General features: G+C 41.8%; 1 protein-coding gene across 2 annotated transcripts; it reads left to right on the top strand.

The window, feature by feature from the left end:
• Nucleotides 1–3,715: 3,715 nt before the first annotated feature.
• On the top strand, nt 3,716–19,287 carry MYOZ1 (myozenin 1). 2 transcript variants are annotated; one of them, XM_010018840.1, is made up of 6 exons: nt 3,772–3,880; nt 6,006–6,107; nt 7,756–7,937; nt 15,498–15,741; nt 18,008–18,167; nt 18,991–19,287. In XM_010018840.1, exons 2-6 carry the CDS (start codon nt 6,032–6,034, stop codon nt 19,220–19,222), a joined length of 894 nt encoding a protein of 297 aa, XP_010017142.1. In that variant the 5' UTR covers nt 3,772–3,880; nt 6,006–6,031; the 3' UTR covers nt 19,223–19,287. The 2 variants fall into 2 exon arrangements, with proteins under 2 accessions (XP_010017150.1, XP_010017142.1); XM_010018848.1 differs by lacking the exon at nt 6,006–6,107 and having other exon boundaries at nt 3,716–3,880.
• The last annotated feature ends 480 nt before the right edge of the window (nt 19,288–19,767 follow it).

Below are 19,767 nucleotides of genomic sequence, written 5' to 3'. Positions count from 1 at the left end.
TTGTCATGATTTGAAACCTTAAGCATTGAGTAGCATGAGTAAGATAACACTAACAGCCCTATATAACTTCTTATCTATGCTGAGTTCATGGTATTACTTATAGCACAGATATCAGATTGGTACAATATTCTCAGCAGAAAAAGCCACTGAGCTCCTGAACCTGACACCGTGGCTGGGCAGAAGTGAAGCCTTGGCTAAACCCACCACTGCCATTTCTAGACTACTGAACTAAATGTTTCTCTTTCTCAGGAGAAACTGTTCATAAAGAGAAGAAAGAAAAACGATTTAGTTCTCAGCCTGGTAACTGAAAATGGATACATATAACTTTATTTGAAGGTAGAGTAGGAGGTGAGAATCTCACTTAAAGCTGTGCCTTGGTGCATAAGTGTCAGACACAAGACAGCTTTATCCAAATCACCCTATAAATCCTGGTGCCATGCTAATAAGATAAACCCTCTCTGACATTTCTTCTGGGTTCAAGGCTCAGGCTCTGTGCAGTACACTCCAGCTGCACTCCTAGGTCCTATGTCTAATCTAGTGTATGTATATATGCACATGCAGATGAAAATAACCTCTGAAGGATCAGGGTTGCAACAACAGAACGGGACTTCACATAGCACTGAATGAAGGCTGTGGATCATCTTTCAAGTGGAGGTGGCCAAGTTCTCCACAGAATTTGAGCCTGATGACAGTCACAGCCATAACAGCACTGAATAACCTGGGTAAGATGCTGGTCTGAACCTTGGATTTTGCTACTGGAGTTTCTGAGGAGTATGATGATTGGCCTAGGAATCTAAATACTACCCACCAGCATCTGGGGAATAAAGGAATCTCCCCATTTGATCATTTCAGCTTCCAGATCGTATTTCTGAACCCTGGATAAATATCCTGCCCTGAACTCTCTACTCCGAGCTTACTTTCCTTCATATGCCTGCTCAACCTGCCTCATTTCCAGTTCCTCACCACCTTGCCTACTTCTCACACAAGACCTTGACTTGGCATACAAGGTTCTTGGCCTTGCCCCTAACCCTCTTTGCCTCTTGCCCTTTGAGCTGGGTATCCACAGAGGAGTCTTGCCTCCTGTAGTTAGCTCACCCTGAATTGCTCTCAGTGCTTTGATTCTGGTCCTAATTGCTAGGCATGCCTGCTCATATCCTGATTGAGATCCTCAGACATGCCTTCTCTTCACCTTCTTGCTATTGCTTTTCCCTATTGTCTCTTGACTTTTATAAGAGGGCTCTCATCTGTTGCCTGCTCACCTTCAGTTACCACATAGCCATGGGGCACTCTCCTCCCTTCCAGCCTGCTTTGCTCTCCTCTCCCTGCAGCTGCCTGCTGGAGAAGCTGTGAACCTCTGGGGTGGGAGAAAGCAGCGGAGCAGCAGGTCATGCACATGGCATGGAAAAGCAACCACATTCTTCTCTGCAAAATCATCTTTTGGAGATATACCATGCCTGAAAATCCAGCAGGTTTCCATATGATATCCATCTGGCACAAACTGCTCCCCTAAGGTGTAATTTGCGCTCAGGAAGGCACAGGAAATGACTGCAGAAATAATACAGCAGCTATAAATTGGTCTGAAAACAGCTGCTGGAAGCAAGTAGAGAGCAGGTAGATTTTAGCATCAGTCCCGTGACTGCAAGAAGGTGACATATAGTGGTAGCTGCATTTCTGTTTCTCACCCCATAATATAAATCACATTAACTTCTTAGAATATTATAAAAATGGAGCTAGAAACTTCTTAAAATTAAGAGGTAACTATAGCACATGCCTTTGGGAAAGGAAAGGCAAAGGGTTGCTGATTTTAAGCAATATAGCAGCACACTGTGTCTAGTCTCACTATGCCCCCACCCCACATGTCATCACCTTGAGACAGGCAGTAGTACCCTTAATAAAGGGGGTTTAGAATGCAGGAGAGCATTCTTGAACAGGAGAGCAGCATCTCAAGGAGCACAACTGGACATTACAGCAGGCACTGAGCACTCTGGGCAAATGCCTAGCAGCATGCTAAACCAATCCAAGAGAAGTACATATGGTAAAAAGAAACTTCTCTTTGTAAAACCTGCAATGAGCAGGGCTTGGCCAACACCAAGACACCTGGTCCTCTGTGGCCTCTGTGGCCAGTGTGAAGACAAGATGGTCAGTTGTGACAGTAGTATTTGACACCCTCCAAGCTTTGTGCAGATGTAAACACCTTCACAGGTATGAAGCTTAGTGATGGTGCCCAGAGCAGGCAGCAGGTGTTTACAGTTCAATTGTGCTATCCCCTACACCTGTTATACACTGGCACAGCTCCAGGGAGTTATCCCAGACCACCAGCATGAGACTGTGGGGACAGGATCTGGGCCAGACATCATTCTGGTGTATCTGCTGAGCTCAGAGAAGGATGCAGCATTCTTTTGGATAGTGGAAATCTTACATCATGGTGTTACAGTAGATTTGGATGAGGGAAAGTAAGAGCTGTGCTATAGGCACAATATGAAGTCTACATTGTGGTTGTATAGGTGCAAACAAAAAGAAAATGGGAAACTTTAGGCCAGGAGTTTGCCATACATGCCCTGACTCCAAGCAGGGTATTATTGGGCTGATTATTGCCTGTTAAGTATGTTACACCACTTCTAGAAAGGATCTTCCAAACGGTAACTGGGGCTAATGCTTTGTTTTCAACCCACTTATCACACTGGGAATTTTTATATGCATTTGATGCAGACAAAACCAACTGCAAAACCTAGGAAAAAGGGAAAGTGACTGTCTCCTGATGTTCCTTTACATAAACTTTGCAATTCTCTGAGCAAATGAATTTCTACTACTATCACAGCTGTGTTTTGGGGTTTTTTGCCCCACTAGACTCTAGGTTTATTCAGTGAGGAACTTCATTTTGCTCCAATGTGAAGTAGGAAGATAATGTTTCTGATGGATTTCCATTTTACATAGAAGCTGAAAGGTATGTGCAGTAATCCAGTAAAATGAGATAAGTTCCCTTCATCCTAGAACCATAACCCAATTGGGTACAGAGTTAAAAACAGGGGGAGATGCCTCATAATGAACAGGAGCTAAAGAAGGGGAGTCATTTGCATGTACAAAGCTGCACCAAATGCATGCAATCAATTCTACTTCTGTCATGAATCAGGAAATTAGTTTCCTTTTTATTTGGTTCTGCTGGGCTTCCCATACACATTACACAGCTACTTCCTAGAACTCTGTAAACAGCTTTCTAGACTTTATGGTTTTCCTACTACTTCTTTCTTCATGCATACAATTATTTTTCTTCTGGGCTTTCTGATGTGCTATTTGAATGCCTGGCATTTTAGAAATGATGTGTGAGAGCCTTGAAGACACTGGGTTGAATGATGGAGTCAGGAGGGGGCAGAAGGAAGGGTATAAATCAGAGCAAGACCCAAGAGAGCTTTTGAGGCATTAATGACAAACAGGATAGTGAGAAGGTTTTATGAATTGCAAAAATGCAATGGGAGGAGGAAGGGGAACAACATGTTGATTTAAGAGGAGGAAGAAGTGAAGCACCTATAGAGTGACTGGTCTTCTTGGGAACTGAGGCAGTGACTGCTGGAGATCTGAGGATCAACCTTTTCCTTTCCCCACGGATGGCAGCAGTGCTATCTGAGACTCTTCCCTCTGGGCCATTGGCTATTAATAACTGCAGGATGCCTGTGCAAGCAGCCTTCAGGAGTCAAATTCACAGCACTTTGCATCAACACTTTGTGCTGGGCAGAGTTTGCCTGCACCCAGGCACCCTGGGTGAGCAGGGCTTCTGGACAAGCCTCCCCAGCAGCACCCAGAGACGGGTTAGGAGGAAGCAGCCCACTGCCGAGCTCTGGGACAGGCACTTGAGCTTGTCTGAACCTGGCACTACAAGCCTGAGGTGAGTTGACTGGGCAGCAAAACAGTTTAGAGCAGGTGTTGGAGAGGGTAAAGGCTGGTTTGGTTTGCAGCAAAACCAAGCAAATCAGGGCTGCAAAGACTGATGCAGAGGAATTGAACCAAGGAATAGATCTCAGGGGAATAAAAGATAACTCTGACCCTGGCTTTATGTATGGGATAGTGGGGATGATGGGGATTGAGGCTTCAGCAGCCTCCTTGTGGTGGGGTGACTGAAAGAGCAGCAGTCCCAATGTAGCTCTGGAACCTGTCCATAGTGAAAGACTGCTGCCTCCTTTCTTATACTAGACTAACAGCATGCAGCAGGTTTTCCACTCCTTGAATTAGTAAAGGAGGACAGCAGAAAGGGATGGACTTGCCCTCACTGCTTCTTGGGAATGAATGTTCTAGAGGAGCACAGTTCCCCACCAGTGCCAGCTCTTTCTGCCTTGCCCCAGGGAGTCCACATTTGGGGAATACAGACTATTTTCCTCTGCTTTGCCAGTCTTATGACCCATCAGATGGGCCACAACCTCCCACCCCCCACCTCCTGGCAGCATTGCCCCTTTCCTGTCAAGCAGGGCCTGCTTCTTTTACATAACGAAGCAGATGTCCGGCTGCTCGAGGAGAATGTATGGCACGTGCTTTATGGCTGCACCTGCTCACACTTGCTTTGGAAATACACCAGGATGGGCTCTTTTAAGATATGAACTACATAGGCAGCATTTCGGTGTAAAAAAAACAAACAAAAAAAACAACCAAAAAACCCTTGGAAATCTGAAACAAAAAGAGAGTATTTGTCAATGTGATTGGTGCTGGTTTGCTGTGCCTGGGCTTCTTTTAGCAGTTATCATCACCTCATCACATGAAAATCATGTTGCAAAAGGAGCAATGGTGGAATGAAACTGCAAAATACACAGGGGATAAAAATGTCTTGATCACAATAACGGCAATGTACAAACTCATAGAGCCAACTGTTTGCTTGCTAGTTTTTAAATATAATTCATAGTTCAATGTCTTCAGTTCTAAAATTTTAAGCACTAAAGGCAAAGAATCACAAGGACTGAGATGGTTAATTAGTGCTATTGCTGAAGCCAACGGGTTTTTGCTCATTTTAATTTGTATTGTATTAAGCGAGGATCTACCCCCTATATGCTATTGTTTGGGCATGGACAGTGTTGAAGGGAAGGCAAGACATTTGACCTACATACATTATGTGTGATAACCCCCAAGAAGGACTCTGAGAAGCTGTCTGGAGTAGAATTGCTGAGATTTCTCCTCATTTTCCATGACTTTGCAGTGCAGAGCTCTCATTCTATCTGGGGACAGAGATGGGGAACACTGCACCAGAAGAAATCTTTCCGTTCCCTCCTTCCCCCTCCTGAATGATATGCATATGATCAATATATAAGATATAGGTGCAAGTGACTTCAAGCAAATCAGGCGAACGTTTCCGTTATCAATTTTGCTTGTGCCTTCTTCCTCCAGCCCTTGTGTAACAAAACAGTAGCAGTCATAGCAAACAGAATTACTTAGAGGTTTGGCTGTTTTCTTTTGTTCTCAGAACTCTCAGTCTCGTGGTTTTCTGAATACCTATTCTAATCTAACAGTACTATCTAAATATCCAAACCAAACTCGCACATTATTCAAAATGCTCCCAAACAACTCATGGCCAGATTCAAAATCCTTATACTAAAATACAGAATACCATGTAATGATAACTGCATGGTATTATAATATGGTACGATAAAGCAAATTTTCAAACTGACGTTCTGTTAGTACAGCATGGGATGATAACAGACTGGCACACGTGGGTGCTGGGAGACTGCCATGTTGCAAATAAAATGCCTACTTTGGATTACAATGCTATATGACACAAGCAATGCTTGTGCTGTGATCTGCTGCCATATTTTGTGTCATAACGCTAAGTCCTCAGAGAACACCACAATTGCCTGCTGATAATATTCTGTATAGGATGATACCACTCACTAGTTCCTTCATGTGGAAGGGATAGGAAAGAACCTTTGTATGAAAGGAAGGCTGTGTTTCTCTTAACTGTAGATGGCAACTGGAAGAGAGGCAAGAAATAAGTTTCCAGTGTTTCATTCTCCATTTCCTTGTGTGTTTAGAGCAAAGCAGAGAACCCTTTGTGGGAATGCCCCTTGCAGGGACTCCTGCTCCTGTTAAAAGGAAAAAGTCCACTAAACTCATTGGGAAGCTGACACAAGAAGGTAAGATATGCAAAACTGCACACATGAGAATTGTTCGGCTTTCAACCTGAATTTCAGCCCTTAAAATTTCACACCGTGTCTGACTGAGCTCCTAGAGCAAGACATGCAGTGAACATACCAGAAGAAAGAGACACAAATATAACTGAAGTTCAGCCTGCAATCACATCACATTTTCTAATTTACTGTTCAAAAGCATTGTACACACACTCAGGTTAAAAGTTGACCTACAACACACTTTGTAAACTCATATTCTCCTGCAGCATTAATTTGGAGGTGCAGCAGTGTAAATGGAAAGGGAACATAATCTTTTATGTGAATTGATATTGCAAAGTCTTGTTATATTCTATGTCGTTCTCTCTCTTATAAGCTTTTTCTCAAATTTATTTTTCTTCTGTGTGATAGAATTCCAGCACTCATTAGTTGAAAAAGTCCATTTCTTAGAGGGGGTAATACAATAGGAAGAATATACCTTGGGACACTTTTCTTTCTGCAGAATACCTGTGTATTGGGTAGGGTGACTTTTAATTAACCGTGATAACCTTATCTTCTCTTTACTTTTGACAGCATGGGGAAGGGTTTTAGAGGTTTTGAAAAGCATCAATTCAATGTTGTTCCTTCCTGCAGCCCTCAAAAAGGGCTGTAGAAACTTCTTTGCGAGGGTACAGGAATATACTTTTCTGTTTGGCCCTAATCCTTTATTCAAGTAAACAAGTAAGTGAAAATCCAATTTTCAGTTAAAGGGCATTTCCTCGTGTGCTACGAAATAGTGCTATATAAAATTGGCTTGCTAAAAAAAATTATTTCTTCAGAGAATGTTTAATGAAATGAGTGGCCTTATACCAATATTATATTAGTTTACAGATGGAGATTCATTCTCTGTTGTAAATGAGATGTAAAGGTGCATAAGTGGTCTTAACCTTGGTCATTACAGAAAAAAGAAAGTCTAGTAAAAGTTATGTGTTTCTGAATGAAAAGTTTTAACTGCATTTCTGCAAAATTTTTACACTAAACATTTTTTAATCCATTGTTTTGATGGAGAATTGCTGGTACCAAATTAAATGCAAAGGACTTATTGAGTCACTGGCATATTAAGACTTGAAGAGAACTTCAACTAGTTTTCCCTTTAAAAAGTCTCCTTAAAACAAAAAAACAAAAAGATACAATAACATTGAATCTTGCCATAGCTTCAGGATAATGTTTAAACCAAAGCACACCACAGTTGTCTCTATTTATTATATGTCAGCCCAATCTGAAGAGCTGACTGCCACTGATCTAATTCCAGAGGGAGGGGGGGCGTGTGTAGGGACGTAACCAGACACGGCAGTGGTGCATTTTGAGGTAATTCTAAGGAATCCTGCTGCACTGACTGAGGAGCTTCAGATATGGGACACATGCCTCTAGCTCCACCCTTACGCAACTCTTCTTTGTGCAGATTTGCCTTGATTGCAATCCAGAGTAAATTACACCCATCTATACTGATGCTACATCTATGTGTCATCAAAGTAAAAATTTGGTGCATAGGTTATTTCCTAAAACTTAATTTAGAAAAGAATTTGTCTGCTTTGAAGTCACTACTGATGCTGGGAAGCAATGGACAAGAGACATGGACCAGAGCACTTCCTAAAGCATTCGATTCCATGTTTTGTAGTCATGCCACAAGAGGTGTCCAAGCTGAACTTGGGGAAGAAGATCAGCACCCCCAGAGATGTGATGCTAGAAGAACTTTCTCTCCTCACTAACAAAGGATCCAAGATGTTCAAATTACGCCAGCTGAGGGTGGAGAAGTTCATTTATGAGAACAACCCTGATGCCTTCACCGACAATTCTGTGGTAAGTTGGAGATTAAAACTAAAAAGCTGCTCCATACACCCAGGGGAAACAGGAATGGAGTGTGCCCAAGCTCTCCCATCTGAACACGCATGAGCTGGGGGGGGGAGGAAGGAGGGTGGAGAAGGGACATATAATGCAGGAGAAAGCCAAAATTATATAAACACACAGTTTTATATCCTTTTGGCAGCAGCATTAGTTTCCTTTGGCAAATACTTGGTATCATACATGCAGAAGCATGAGAAAATTCAGAAATGAGTGACAAAGGTGGACTGCATGTTTGGCAGGTGTTCAGAGCTGCACAGGGCAGGACTAACTGTTTTTGCTCCCATTCAATTTCTTCTTTGCAATATAGAAATGATCCATCCAGGTTTAACTCTAGCTCCAGTAGGTGTGGTTCTGTTTTTAGCCTAGGATACACTTTTATGCTTCCTGCTGGGCAAAGTCATTTGCTCATTTCTGCAGCAAGTTCCACACATGAAAATTCAGACAGAAACCTCTAACCTGATACTGCAGCATCTTCAGTTTATTTGCTAGAAGGTACGTTTCTTTTCTTCTAAAGTATTTTCCTATCAGATATGGTGTACAAATTCATTTTCCTCCCCTCGTCCCCGCCTTCCCTTTCCCATGAGTTAGTACTATTATTTAAGCTTTGAACTTCTCTATATGGTTGGTTGCTGGTGTAAAGTCCTCTGAAGATACTTAACCTTTTACAAATACAACTCCCCTTTTACTTGATTGGCAGCAGTTTAGTAAAACAAATAGAAAATATTTCAGGCTATATATGCATTTTGATGTAGCATCTTGTCTTCTGATGTTTTTTAAAATTTATTTGGAGTCATTTTGCCCCTTTATGGCATCTACTTTCCAGTCCAAGGAAACTCAAGCAAAATAGTAAGGTCAAGCTGAAGAAAATGTTCAGCCAAACAAAAACCGCTATGTTTTAGTCCTATGTTTCAGTTTTTTTGATGTTTTCAAAAGCAGCAATAAGTAAATCTTTGTAGTTCACTTCTAAAAATGACAGTTTGGGAAGCAGGGAGTGGAAAGATATCTGAAAGACAAAATGTAATTAAAATTACAACAGAAGGTCAGCTTACAGATCACGGATGACACACCAGAGATAGATACAGCAAGCATATCCAGTGCTGTTAGACTTTGGGCAGTTTCTTCATCTCTTTGTTCTTTAGGTACTTCATCTCTTCAGTGAGATAACTCCAAGATAGGAAGTGAGAATGAATTGTGTTTTGGACTTTGGACTCTTCAGATGAAAATACTAGAAAAATACACTATTTTTATAAATACTCAGCAATCTCAGAGCTCCTAAAACATATGAAAGCCAAGTTCACGTCAGAATCTGCTGCTGTGAGAAGGAGTGAGACAAAGGTCTTTTTCCAACCTAGTTGATTCTATGATTCTATAATTCTAAATAATAAGGTAATGGAATAAAAAGTCTAAAAAATTTGAGGGTGTCACTTAAGGGTATCCAATCCGAGAAATGCAAAGCAAATGAGTTGTGACAAACTGACTCAAAACTGGACATGCCCAGGGTCCTTCCAAGACTGACATTGCAAAGGCTGATGACAATCGCTTCATTTTTGTTAGCTGTTTTTCCTCCTTTGTTTATTCATCCATGTCTGACTTTCACTCCATACCCTTTCTGTTGTCAGTCTCTCCCTCTGTTCTGTAGGAACACCTCTGCTCCCAAGCTCTTTGAGCAAGACTGTAAGATACTGTGCTGGGGATAAATGTATTTGGGTGTTAGACAAAAATGCAACAAGCCTACGATTTTCTTTATGGCTTTGCTATATGGGAACAAAGGCATGGTCTCCAAACAGCAGCTGATACCCTGCTTTAAAATCCTCGATCGTTCACTTTCATGACTACCTTTTCTCCACATTCATGGTACAGGTAACAAATCTCCATTGGTCATTGCAGGAAGACTTTGGTCTGCCCTGGAGCCTCTGCACAGGGCTCGCATAGGAGGATCACAAACATAATTGTTACCATTTGCTAGCTGCCCAGTGTGCTCTGTGCAAGGACTCTGCCAGGCTGCATCCACTGCTGCCATGGGTAACTATTGTCATCATCACAGCCAGCACGAATTAGCACCTTTGCTGGCAGTCAGAGCAGCGAGAAGAAAAGCTGAGTGATCACAGCAATTGAGCCATCCTCTCTGAGAGCTGGTTGCTCTTGGGTAGGTAAAGGCAAGAGATTGGTAGCCTCACTGTTATCTTCCAAACCACCAGGACAGTGCCTGACCTTAGCATCAAATAACTTCCATCATAAGGCCCTTTTGATTGCAATGTTTGATTAGCTTTCCGTTCCTTTCCTTTCTTGCTCCTGGCTCTGCTCAAAGGTGGATGCAGAAAAGAAGGTTTAAACAAAAAGAAACTGTGAGAGGAAGATAATGGCAGAGTAAAGAATTTCTACTGCTAATTCCAGTTACTTCCCCCTCACAGTTAATTTTTACATCCTTTGCTCCCCATCCCAAAGAAGTCTTTGTGCCTTTAAAGCTGTGGGACAGTGAAGGGATTAAAACTGGTGGTGTGTTTACTGCTTTTATATCATAGATTTTTAAATGTCTTAGAATATTATCAGGACACACATAGCAAAACAGAGCAAGAAAGGTCTGGGGTGGAGAACAGATTGGGGTTTCCCCCCCCCAGAAAAAAAGTTTAACAGCAAAGTAATGTAATATAGAAACAAACAGAGAGAAAGGTTATTAAAAATAAATCAAAACCATATAAGGGGTTCCAGAATAGCCTGTGCCATAGCCATAAACCTTCCACACAAGGGAGAAGATCTCAGCAGTCATGTGTCAGTGATCTACCCTCCTGCTTCTCTCCTCCTCCTTCTCCTCCAGCCAAAGAACCACATTGGACAATCAGATCACTCTCTTTACTTTTAGCGGAGAAAATGCATATGTTGTGTGTGCATGAATGTCAGACCAGCTCCATGTAAAAGTGAAAACCTGCCACTCTTTCACTGATCAGCTCCCATCCAGTTAAAGGCAAACTATAGCTAAACTCACAGACAAATGGACTGACCATTGCCAACATGAGCAAAGCAAAATGCAGTTATGTACTGTACAGCTGTGTTCAATGCTGTGACCCTCTTCTCTTGTAAATACACACTACAAGGGAATGTTTTTAGGGAGGACTGAGACTGACACTTTAAGCACACTGATATCCTGCCAAAAGGGGAGGGTTCATGTGATACCCTCATTGTTTGCTGCTGCGTTGGAGAAGCTGGGCTCTGCTGAGCCCTGTCTAATAAATGAGAAGGATTTCTTCTCCTCACCCCACGCTGTACCAACCTGGCACAGGAACTGTGGTTCCTTCCATGTCTCATAAGATATTATCAACCTCACTGTGGAGCTGCAAGATGCAACTTACTACTGGCTAAAGACCATGATGAAATCCTACCTTGCTACGTGCTCTACTGCTGTAGCATCTGACCAACTATAGCATAATGAATCACCCAAAAGGTGGGTCTTGGTCTTACCTCTGGGTCTCCTGAATCCCACTTCACAGTTCAGCAATTAATAGATCAGCAGTTCACAGACCTTTTCTCCACTTCATTATGTTAAATTTGTCTGGATTCGAACACATCAAGATCATGTGAAACTATTTTTCTCAGCTTTACAGCCCCATTCATTATTGCCCTAACTCCTTTGCTGAGATATGTCATAACCTGAGTCTCAGGTTATGACGTAAGTGGAGTGAGCCAGCTGATATAACTTTTCTGACAAAATGAGACTTGCTGTGCTGCAGTTGGATTGATACAGAAGACCTAGAGGCCCCAACTACACCCAAAGCCATGTAAGAGTGAACATGAAGTCTGATGCCATCTTACTCAAGAAGTGACTGGTGTGGAAACAGCAGAATGACAGAAAGGAAGACCCTTTTATTTTCCATACTTGTATGCCGGAGCACTTTGAGAAAACTTCTGACTGAAATTCTGAAACTCAATTTCTTACACCCACAAAGAAAATGCGGCAAGGATGATATAAAATATACAAATAAGATATAAATAATTTTGGGTAGATTTAGTTAAAAATTCCCATTATTTATATGGGTGAATTCAGGCACAGAGGTGAAAAATAATTTCCCTAAGATTTAACTGCAAGTCAGAAGTAGGCCTGGAAACAGAAAGCAAGAGCTCAACCTGCTGTGCCTCTTGGGGGAGCATGTTTTAAAAAGATAGCTTAAGATACAGCTGAGGTTACTTTTTATTTTCATCCTTTCTTTTTTTTATAAAGTCAATCATAGGTTTTCAGGCTATGCAACTCCAAAATAAGGACCGAGGCATACACTTCAATAAAAACAGCAGGCAGTTGTTGAGGCTCTCCAAGTGCCTGAATTTTAAATCTGCCATCCCACTGTTAAGGAGCATTTCAGTGGCTGCTGCTGAGAAGATTCAGTCACAGTAACTTCAGAAGTGTTAGTAACCACATAGGCATCAAACCTTTGGGAAGCTCTTTATCAGTGAGGTGGAAATAGAAGCACATTTGGTGGCCTCAATCATTCTCTTAGGGCACACCAAGGAGCTGATGGGAAGTACACAGTGTCTCCTCCTGGGGACTGCCTTGCAGTGACGTCAGGGCCTTGAGATGCTTAGAGATCTCAGCTCCATTAGTTGGATCATCTTTCATTATCTATTTTTCATGAGGCACATGCAGTAGCTCCAGAGAATTCAGAATTCACCTATCTGGGCACTCAGCCTGCAGGATCAGGCTCTTGCTAGCACTAAGGACTTCAGAGACATGAGCCTAAGTTGTTTAGCTCACCCAGGGAACATCATATGAACTTGCTACACTTGTTCCCTTGTTTAAGTGGATTAGGGACACCCAGGGACTTGATAACATTCTCTGCCTCCAGTAACACAGACAGGGCAGACCCTACCAGGGGTGATCTGCCCCCAGGGCCAACAAGAGAAGGTTATCGGCCTCCCCAGTTGACACTCCTAGGCTTCTCTCCTGGGACTTCCACCAAGAGGGTCAATCAACCCTGAGAGGTTGGTTTTGGGATGTGAATATGCATATACAAAAAAGATACACTTGCTGTTAGCAATGGCCCAAAACACACATTCCCCTCAAGTGTAAACCGTATTTCACTCTGAATACCCTGAGCACAGGCATACTGTAAGTACTGGGGACAAAACTGCACCTACCCAGCTTTGCTTATATTGAGACTCCCGCTTGAGGCTGCTGCTCCTGAGCTCTACTCTGTCGGAATGAGCTCATTTGAATCCACCAAAGTTCAAGATTTCATAAAGATTAATTTGCCTTTGCCCTCTGCTAATCTGAGCTAAAATAATCTATTGTGGAGGCCAAAACTAAATTCTAGCAGGTGGATAGACTGGGTTATTACATAAAAATTGGGTCTGTCCTATCTAAATGGAGATGTCTACTGAACATAGGATGTTTTCCCAGGAGGTCCACGAAGAATCCTGAGACCAATCAAACTAATTTCATTTGCAGCTAAATAAGATTTAGGTGCAGCTTACCTGAAGCAAACCTTCTGTTTCAGAGAAACTTCACTCCTCTTTAGTGATAATACTGCAATTTTAAATAACACCAGGTGACAATGATGCTCCTTCCTGGTCCCATCAAATACTGCTATGCACAAAATCAAACCAGCCCTTTTTACTGTATCTCATGTTATGCTGATATTTCAGACCTTTTATTTTTAACAGAAGAGTGCATGTAAGTAACCAGAGGAAAGGATAAATAAGCATTTAATTCTCTGGAAGGGCATGCAGCATAGGTGAATCTTGAAGAAAAGAAGATGAAAATCCTCTTTTGAAATTACTGAGCAAATCAGTAGCAGCATTAACCTTGCATATATATTAACATTTAGAGAATAACCTCATTCTGACCCCTAGCCTTCAAAATACCCTTTTTTCAGTTTGCCTTTTTACGGCTACATAGCTCCCATGCATAACTGAACAGATTGCCCTGCTAGCTCCTGTATACAGCTTAATGCTCACAATCTCTCCCCTCTCAGTGCTTCCTGACATTCAGGGGAACATTATCTCTCTGTTCCTAAAAAGGGAATTCCCTATAGCTAGGAGGACAGACAGTCCCTAAAGGCCCTGGGGGCACCAGCTCTGCCACTTCAGCCTGCAGCTGGCTGCCTGCCTGGGTAGCAGCCCTGTGACCTGCTGTGAAACCCTGGACACTGCTGCTGGAGACAGAGAGAACTGAGGGTTAGATAATTCTGCCTTGAGCCTTGTGGGGTTTTCTCTTCTCATCTATTTTTAGCTGACCGAACAGCTGGCCTTGGAAGCCTGTTTACAGCGTGGAAAGCTTCTTTTTGCTAAACTGTACTAGGTGTAAAAGCCCTGAGAAAGCCTTAACCCTCTGAAAGGCAGGCCTGAGGTTGACACTCGTCTGCCGTTAACTGCCTGAGATGAATTTATACAAGCAGAAATGCAGCACAGGGAACCACAAATTCATTCACTTCAGCTGTCTATTTGTTACATCTTTGTGCATCTACAAGCCAGTCCCCTAGTCCAACAGGAAAAACCACATGTGACGTATAACCCAGGTTACTTTTATTATACATCCATGTGGGCTGGAATACATATGTAAGAGATACTTTTTTATATCTGATAGGAGTCAAGCTTTGATCTCACTTATGAGCAATACATAAAACCTATTTCCGAACATATTATATCAGTTCCTGTTCCCCACAAGTATTTATCAAAATTGGAGTGCAAAAACAGGACCTTGAGCTCACACCAAAGGGTGTATAAATCCTGCACTGACTGTTTGCTCTTTTGCTATGTACCGCAGGGATTGTGCAGATTCTAGCCTGGACTACGCAGAGTAGATGGCCTGGAAAACAAGACCAACTTGCTTTTACTGATGGACAGAGTTTGCTTTCTTGCCTTGTTGCTGGTTAGATTTGGTTCATTAATGCACATATTGCTACAAGCAGTACTCTTCCTGTCATTTTCCTCTTGTGGTGTCCAGAATGTCTTTCATGCTTTTCCAGGCTGCTATCACTGCAGACCTGCAGATGTAAATATCCCTTCCCATGCAGACCTTCCTTCATATGGAAAACAGACATGTGGGCAGTCATCTTTCAGGTTTTTATGTTGTCACAGGTACCCTGTTGTTCTGCTGCTCTGTAACACTTAGCTCCCACACTATAATCAAGCTGACTTTGCTGGGCTATCTTAATCTTGACATGAAAACACTTCTTGTGTAGGAAATATCTCTCTGACCTTTACCTGCTCTGGTAAAAGCTGCATTTCCATTCCTTTCCTCCTGTATTTCATACTGATCACTGTTGGAGACAATACATAGATTGCTCTCTTCTCACCCTAATGAAACGACCGTGAGACGTCCATTAAAAGGTGTGTTTCCACTGCCCTTGCTACTGTTCTACAACTGCTTCTATACTGAATATAGAGAATAACTCATGTGAAGTTCTGCCACTGGGTTTTGTAACTGGGACACAAAACTAGCCAGATCACAGAGACTTGGGAGTTCATGTTCTGAAATGTAAATGGACGATGTCCTGTAACACAGATTCCTACTGTTCTCTTCCCTAGGATCACTTTCAGAAGTTCATCCCACCAGGAGGGCATTACAGTGAAGATGCTCAAGGCTATGCCCATGGGCGGATGGTAGGAGGACTGACAGCTGGACAGCATGGGCAGCATGGCTCCAATAAGCAGCAGTATCCCAGTGCTCCTCCTAGGCCCAGAAGCAAAGGAGGCCCTAGGGACAGCAAAGGGGAGCATGCTGAGGAATCAACTGGGAGTGGTGAAGAAGGAGGTGATGGTACTGAGAAAGGCAAGTATTTATCTTCAGGAATAAGAAATAGCTAAAGCTGTCAGAGCTTATGCCGACCCTACTCCTAGGGACAAGTAGATAAATTTGTCAGAAACATGAATTCTTCCAAACTAAGTTCCATTGCAAAGTCTAGAAAAGTTGAACTGCCCTTAGCTTGACAGTTTTGTTAGCATACTTCTGTGTTGCTTAATCATATGCAAGAAGCAGAAATACCTTCCTTGGCTTGACCAAAGAAATTATAGAAAACATAACAACTACATGAGCTCCTAAGGTTGATAGAGCAGTATGCCTTTCCTTTCAAGGGTTTCACACTGACCATCACTGGAGATGGTAGTATTAGCTCTTTTGCTCAGTAGTCTGACCTGACACATCAGTTTTGAATATATCAGTCCTAATGTCAAATCAAAGCTTCCATCTAAACAAACAGCACTTTCTGGATAACCTTCAGAAAGGAACAGCATATTTCTAGAAGTTACCTGGTAATCACCAGTGGTCTACTGAAGCAATACCTTTACTAGTCAAAGTATTTTTCATTGAATTTAGTCTTGTATGAGAATCAGCAGGTGAAATAGTTATTTTAACAGTCCCTATGGGATTTTACAACAAAAAGTAAATTTGCTTGGGAACCAGGAATCACTGTCATAAATGACCAAATGACTGACTTGTAAAATCCAAGGTAGTTTACTCACATTCTGGAAGCATGTGCATTATATATCAAAATCTACTTTCACATTTCTGCCCATCTCTGTGAAAAAGAAAACTGTGTAGAGTATCTGTCTTGTTACAGGAGATTTTTCTCCATTGTTATCCTATTTCTGTGTGCAGGGAGAGGGAGGATTAATATCATCCCATAGCTTTCACTGCAGAAATGGATCCCAACTGCCTTTATTTTTCAACCCTAGCAATCAATTTACTTCTAAACTACTTCGTTTAAGTCCTTCGCACAGAAATAAGTGGGTAGTTGTTTTTATTTTTTAGTGAAAATAAGATTGTGTAAATGTCTGCAACTCTCTGAAACCAGGATCTGGGATTTGGCAAGGTTTGAATAAAATAAGCAGGACAAAGAAAGAAGCTGTGATAAGTAAGAAAATTTCAGTTAAGAGCAATAATACTCATTCTTTGCCACTTACTTCATGTTTCCAAAACAAACTGTAGCACCATGAAAGCACCAGAATGTCTGACTCCGTTAACCTATTATCCCTATCTGCCCTAATCAAGCTAAGCAGAAGTTATTGCTCAGTAGGCACACAGAAAGAAAACTTTTGTCTAAGCTCATTTGCTTAGCGAAGCAGCCAGAAGCATGTGACTGAACAGCAAAGTGCAGCTCTTGTCATTGACAGGATTTCAACTTCCATCATGCATAATGCTTACTTCAGAAGACAGATGCCATCACTCCCAACATCCCACCCTTCCTTCTTCTTCCCCCAGCTTTATATGCTGACCCTGACGCCATAATGTATGGAATACCCCCTTAGTCAGTTGGGGTCACGCGTCCTGGCTGTCCCCCCTCACAACTTCTTGTGCACTCACAGCCTGCTCACTGGTGAGGTGGTGAGAAGCAGAAAAGGCCTTGACTCTGCAAGTACCATTCAGCAACAACTAAAACTTCCCTGAATTATCAACACTGTTTTCAGCACAAATCTAACACATAGACCCATACTAGCTGCTATGAAAAAAATTAGCTCTATCCTAGCCAAAAGCAGCACAGAGCCTGAAATATGATGGTTAAAGGTTTTTGGTCAGTTTAAGTGAACTTCAAAGTTTAAGTCTAGTTTTGGAGTTTACACTCAGGACTTTGTTTGATGCATCTTATGATGGTGGTGAAGTTGATGTGGAGGGGTTTTGTCTGCTATGATCAGACAGAGAAGAAATAAATAAATTATGAAATTAGATAGCATTTTGCCTTGTATAAAGCTTCCCCTGAGCCAGTGAAAGAGGTGACAGGGTAAGGATACTGATTCTTGGGGAAAAAGGTTTCTACTTGAGCCACCAGGGAGAAGAATGAAAAATCAGCTTTCAAATATACACTTCAATGCAAATTCCTGGATAAGTGGCTTTTAGTGGTACACCTGCTTTTGTGGATAAGTTCAGAAGTCACATATAATAGTCTTTTTAAAAAGAAATCTAATCATAACTTCTTGGACTTGATCTAGGAGTTTCAGAATCAGGAAACAAAGCTGGAGTCTCCACTTCAGTAGCAGAAATCAAAAAAAGCAATGTATTTAGAGCATCATCTAACTAGAGTGTTTTACCTTCCTGTTTACAGATGGAAAATCAGGAGGCAAAAAAATCACTGTATTTAAAACTTATATCTCCCCCTGGGAACGAGCAATGGGTATCAGCCCCGAGGACAAAAGTCAGTTCACCATTGACTTACTGTCATACAGTCCCAAAGCTGATTTCCCCCATTACAAGTCTTTTAACCGGTAAGACTTCTTGGTTATTCGGTTTGGTTTATTAGCACGAGAAAACACAATAACCCTGGCCATAGCCCTCCCATCTTGTGCAATGTAAGTAAGTTCTAGCTACATGCCATTTTGCTTAGCACAGTCTTCTGTGGATGAAACATCTAGAGGCCTACAAAGAGAAGATAATTAAAGAGCTAGAGATGGTAATTCAGTTTATGGACTGAAAACCTATGCAGCTGCATAAGAGGATTTTAATCCTATTTCCTTTCCTTTCTCACCCCATCTGACCAGGGTGATTTAGCTTGCCACTGTTTACTACTGCAGCCATTTAAAGTTCAAGAAAAATACTGATGATCAGAAGCCATGTATTTCACATCACTCCAGATAAGAATCAGGATTTTCCTGCTGCTTCTGATAAGAACTGAGAGTTTTACAAATATTTCTAGGGCAGCAACAATTTTCTGTTAACCTCTGTATATGATTTTACCACCCACTTCTGTAGCCTCAGGACATCAATACCCAAGACAAACCCAAATCCCACTCACTTCTGCAATAAAGCAGCCTCTGCCTTCTATATGTATGGGGTACCATACAGGTCTGAAAACTGTATGATTTAATGGAGATTGATGCAACAGGGGTAAAGGAAGTACACAGGAGCAGAGACGTGGTAGTTTGGTTCTAAGTACATAGGCAATGGATGCATACATGTTCTCAGGAAGGATTTGTTGGCGAGTCAAGTGCAACAGCAGTAAAATTTACAATCTTGATAACTTTGCCTATTTTCTAAATCCTGTAGTTTACCTATGCTGTGTTCACTAACTCCATGTATTCCCCATGCCAGGACTGCCATGCCTTATGGGGGTTTTGAGAAAGCAGCCAAACGGATGACCTTCAAAGTGCCTCAGTTTGATATTTGCCCTTTGCTTCCAGAATCTCTCATGATATATAATCAAAATTTCAGCAGCAGACCCTCCTTCAACAGAACCCCAATACCATGGATGCCTTCAGGAGACTCCTCTGAGTATCATACTGAGATCAATGTGCCAAGGAGTGGTGAAACAGAAGAGCTGTAAATCCCTACTGTCAAGACCTTCCTCAGCCCTTTCTATTTGTAAGTTGATAGTAAGGAGCTGAAAAGTGCAACTCTAGTTCCATCAGCCTTTCCTTTCTTTTGCCTTTAGGCCAGACAATTTCCTAGCAGGTTCTAAACTCGTCTTCGCTGTGGAGTTAATCCATCAGAAACAGTTTGAGGGAAGAAAGCTTTTTATTCACCAGGGCATAGAAGGGCAAAACTAGGAAGTGTTTTTCTGCTAAATGCTGCCTGTCTGGTCCATCATAAATCTGTTTTGTCATATAGTAACAAGTAATAAAACACCAAGAGGAAAAAAAGCTTTTGTGTTTTCTCCTTAAAAAATGCTGCTGAATCAATTTGGGGATTAGCAATAATAAAAGTTTCAATCTCATAGTTAGACTGTTAGCACAGGAAGAAAGAGCAAGGACTGATGGGGATGGTCATAAGACAGGTATACATCCACGTGGCTTGGATAAATACTGCAAAACTGACGGTGGAGAATGATGACTTTGAGAGGAAATGATACAGGTAATCTTAACAACATCA

Source organism: Nestor notabilis, unplaced genomic scaffold, assembly GCF_000696875.1.
Source record: "Nestor notabilis isolate BGI_N333 unplaced genomic scaffold, ASM69687v1 scaffold2440, whole genome shotgun sequence".
Classification (NCBI taxonomy): domain Eukaryota; kingdom Metazoa; phylum Chordata; class Aves; order Psittaciformes; family Psittacidae; genus Nestor; species Nestor notabilis.
The sequence above is the reverse complement of the archived record's forward strand: the minus strand, read 5'-3'. Positions and strand labels throughout refer to the sequence as shown.

Coding starts and splice junctions, on each gene's coding strand:
- MYOZ1 (XM_010018840.1), top strand. CDS start 6,032: ATGCCCCTTGCAGGGACTCCTGCTCCTGTTAAAAGGAAAAAGTCCACT. Junction 7,938..15,497: donor CCTTCACCGACAATTCTGTG/GTAAGTTGGAGA, acceptor TCTCTTCCCTAG/GATCACTTTCAGAAGTTCAT. Junction 18,168..18,990: donor CATTACAAGTCTTTTAACCG/GTAAGACTTCTT, acceptor TCCCCATGCCAG/GACTGCCATGCCTTATGGGG.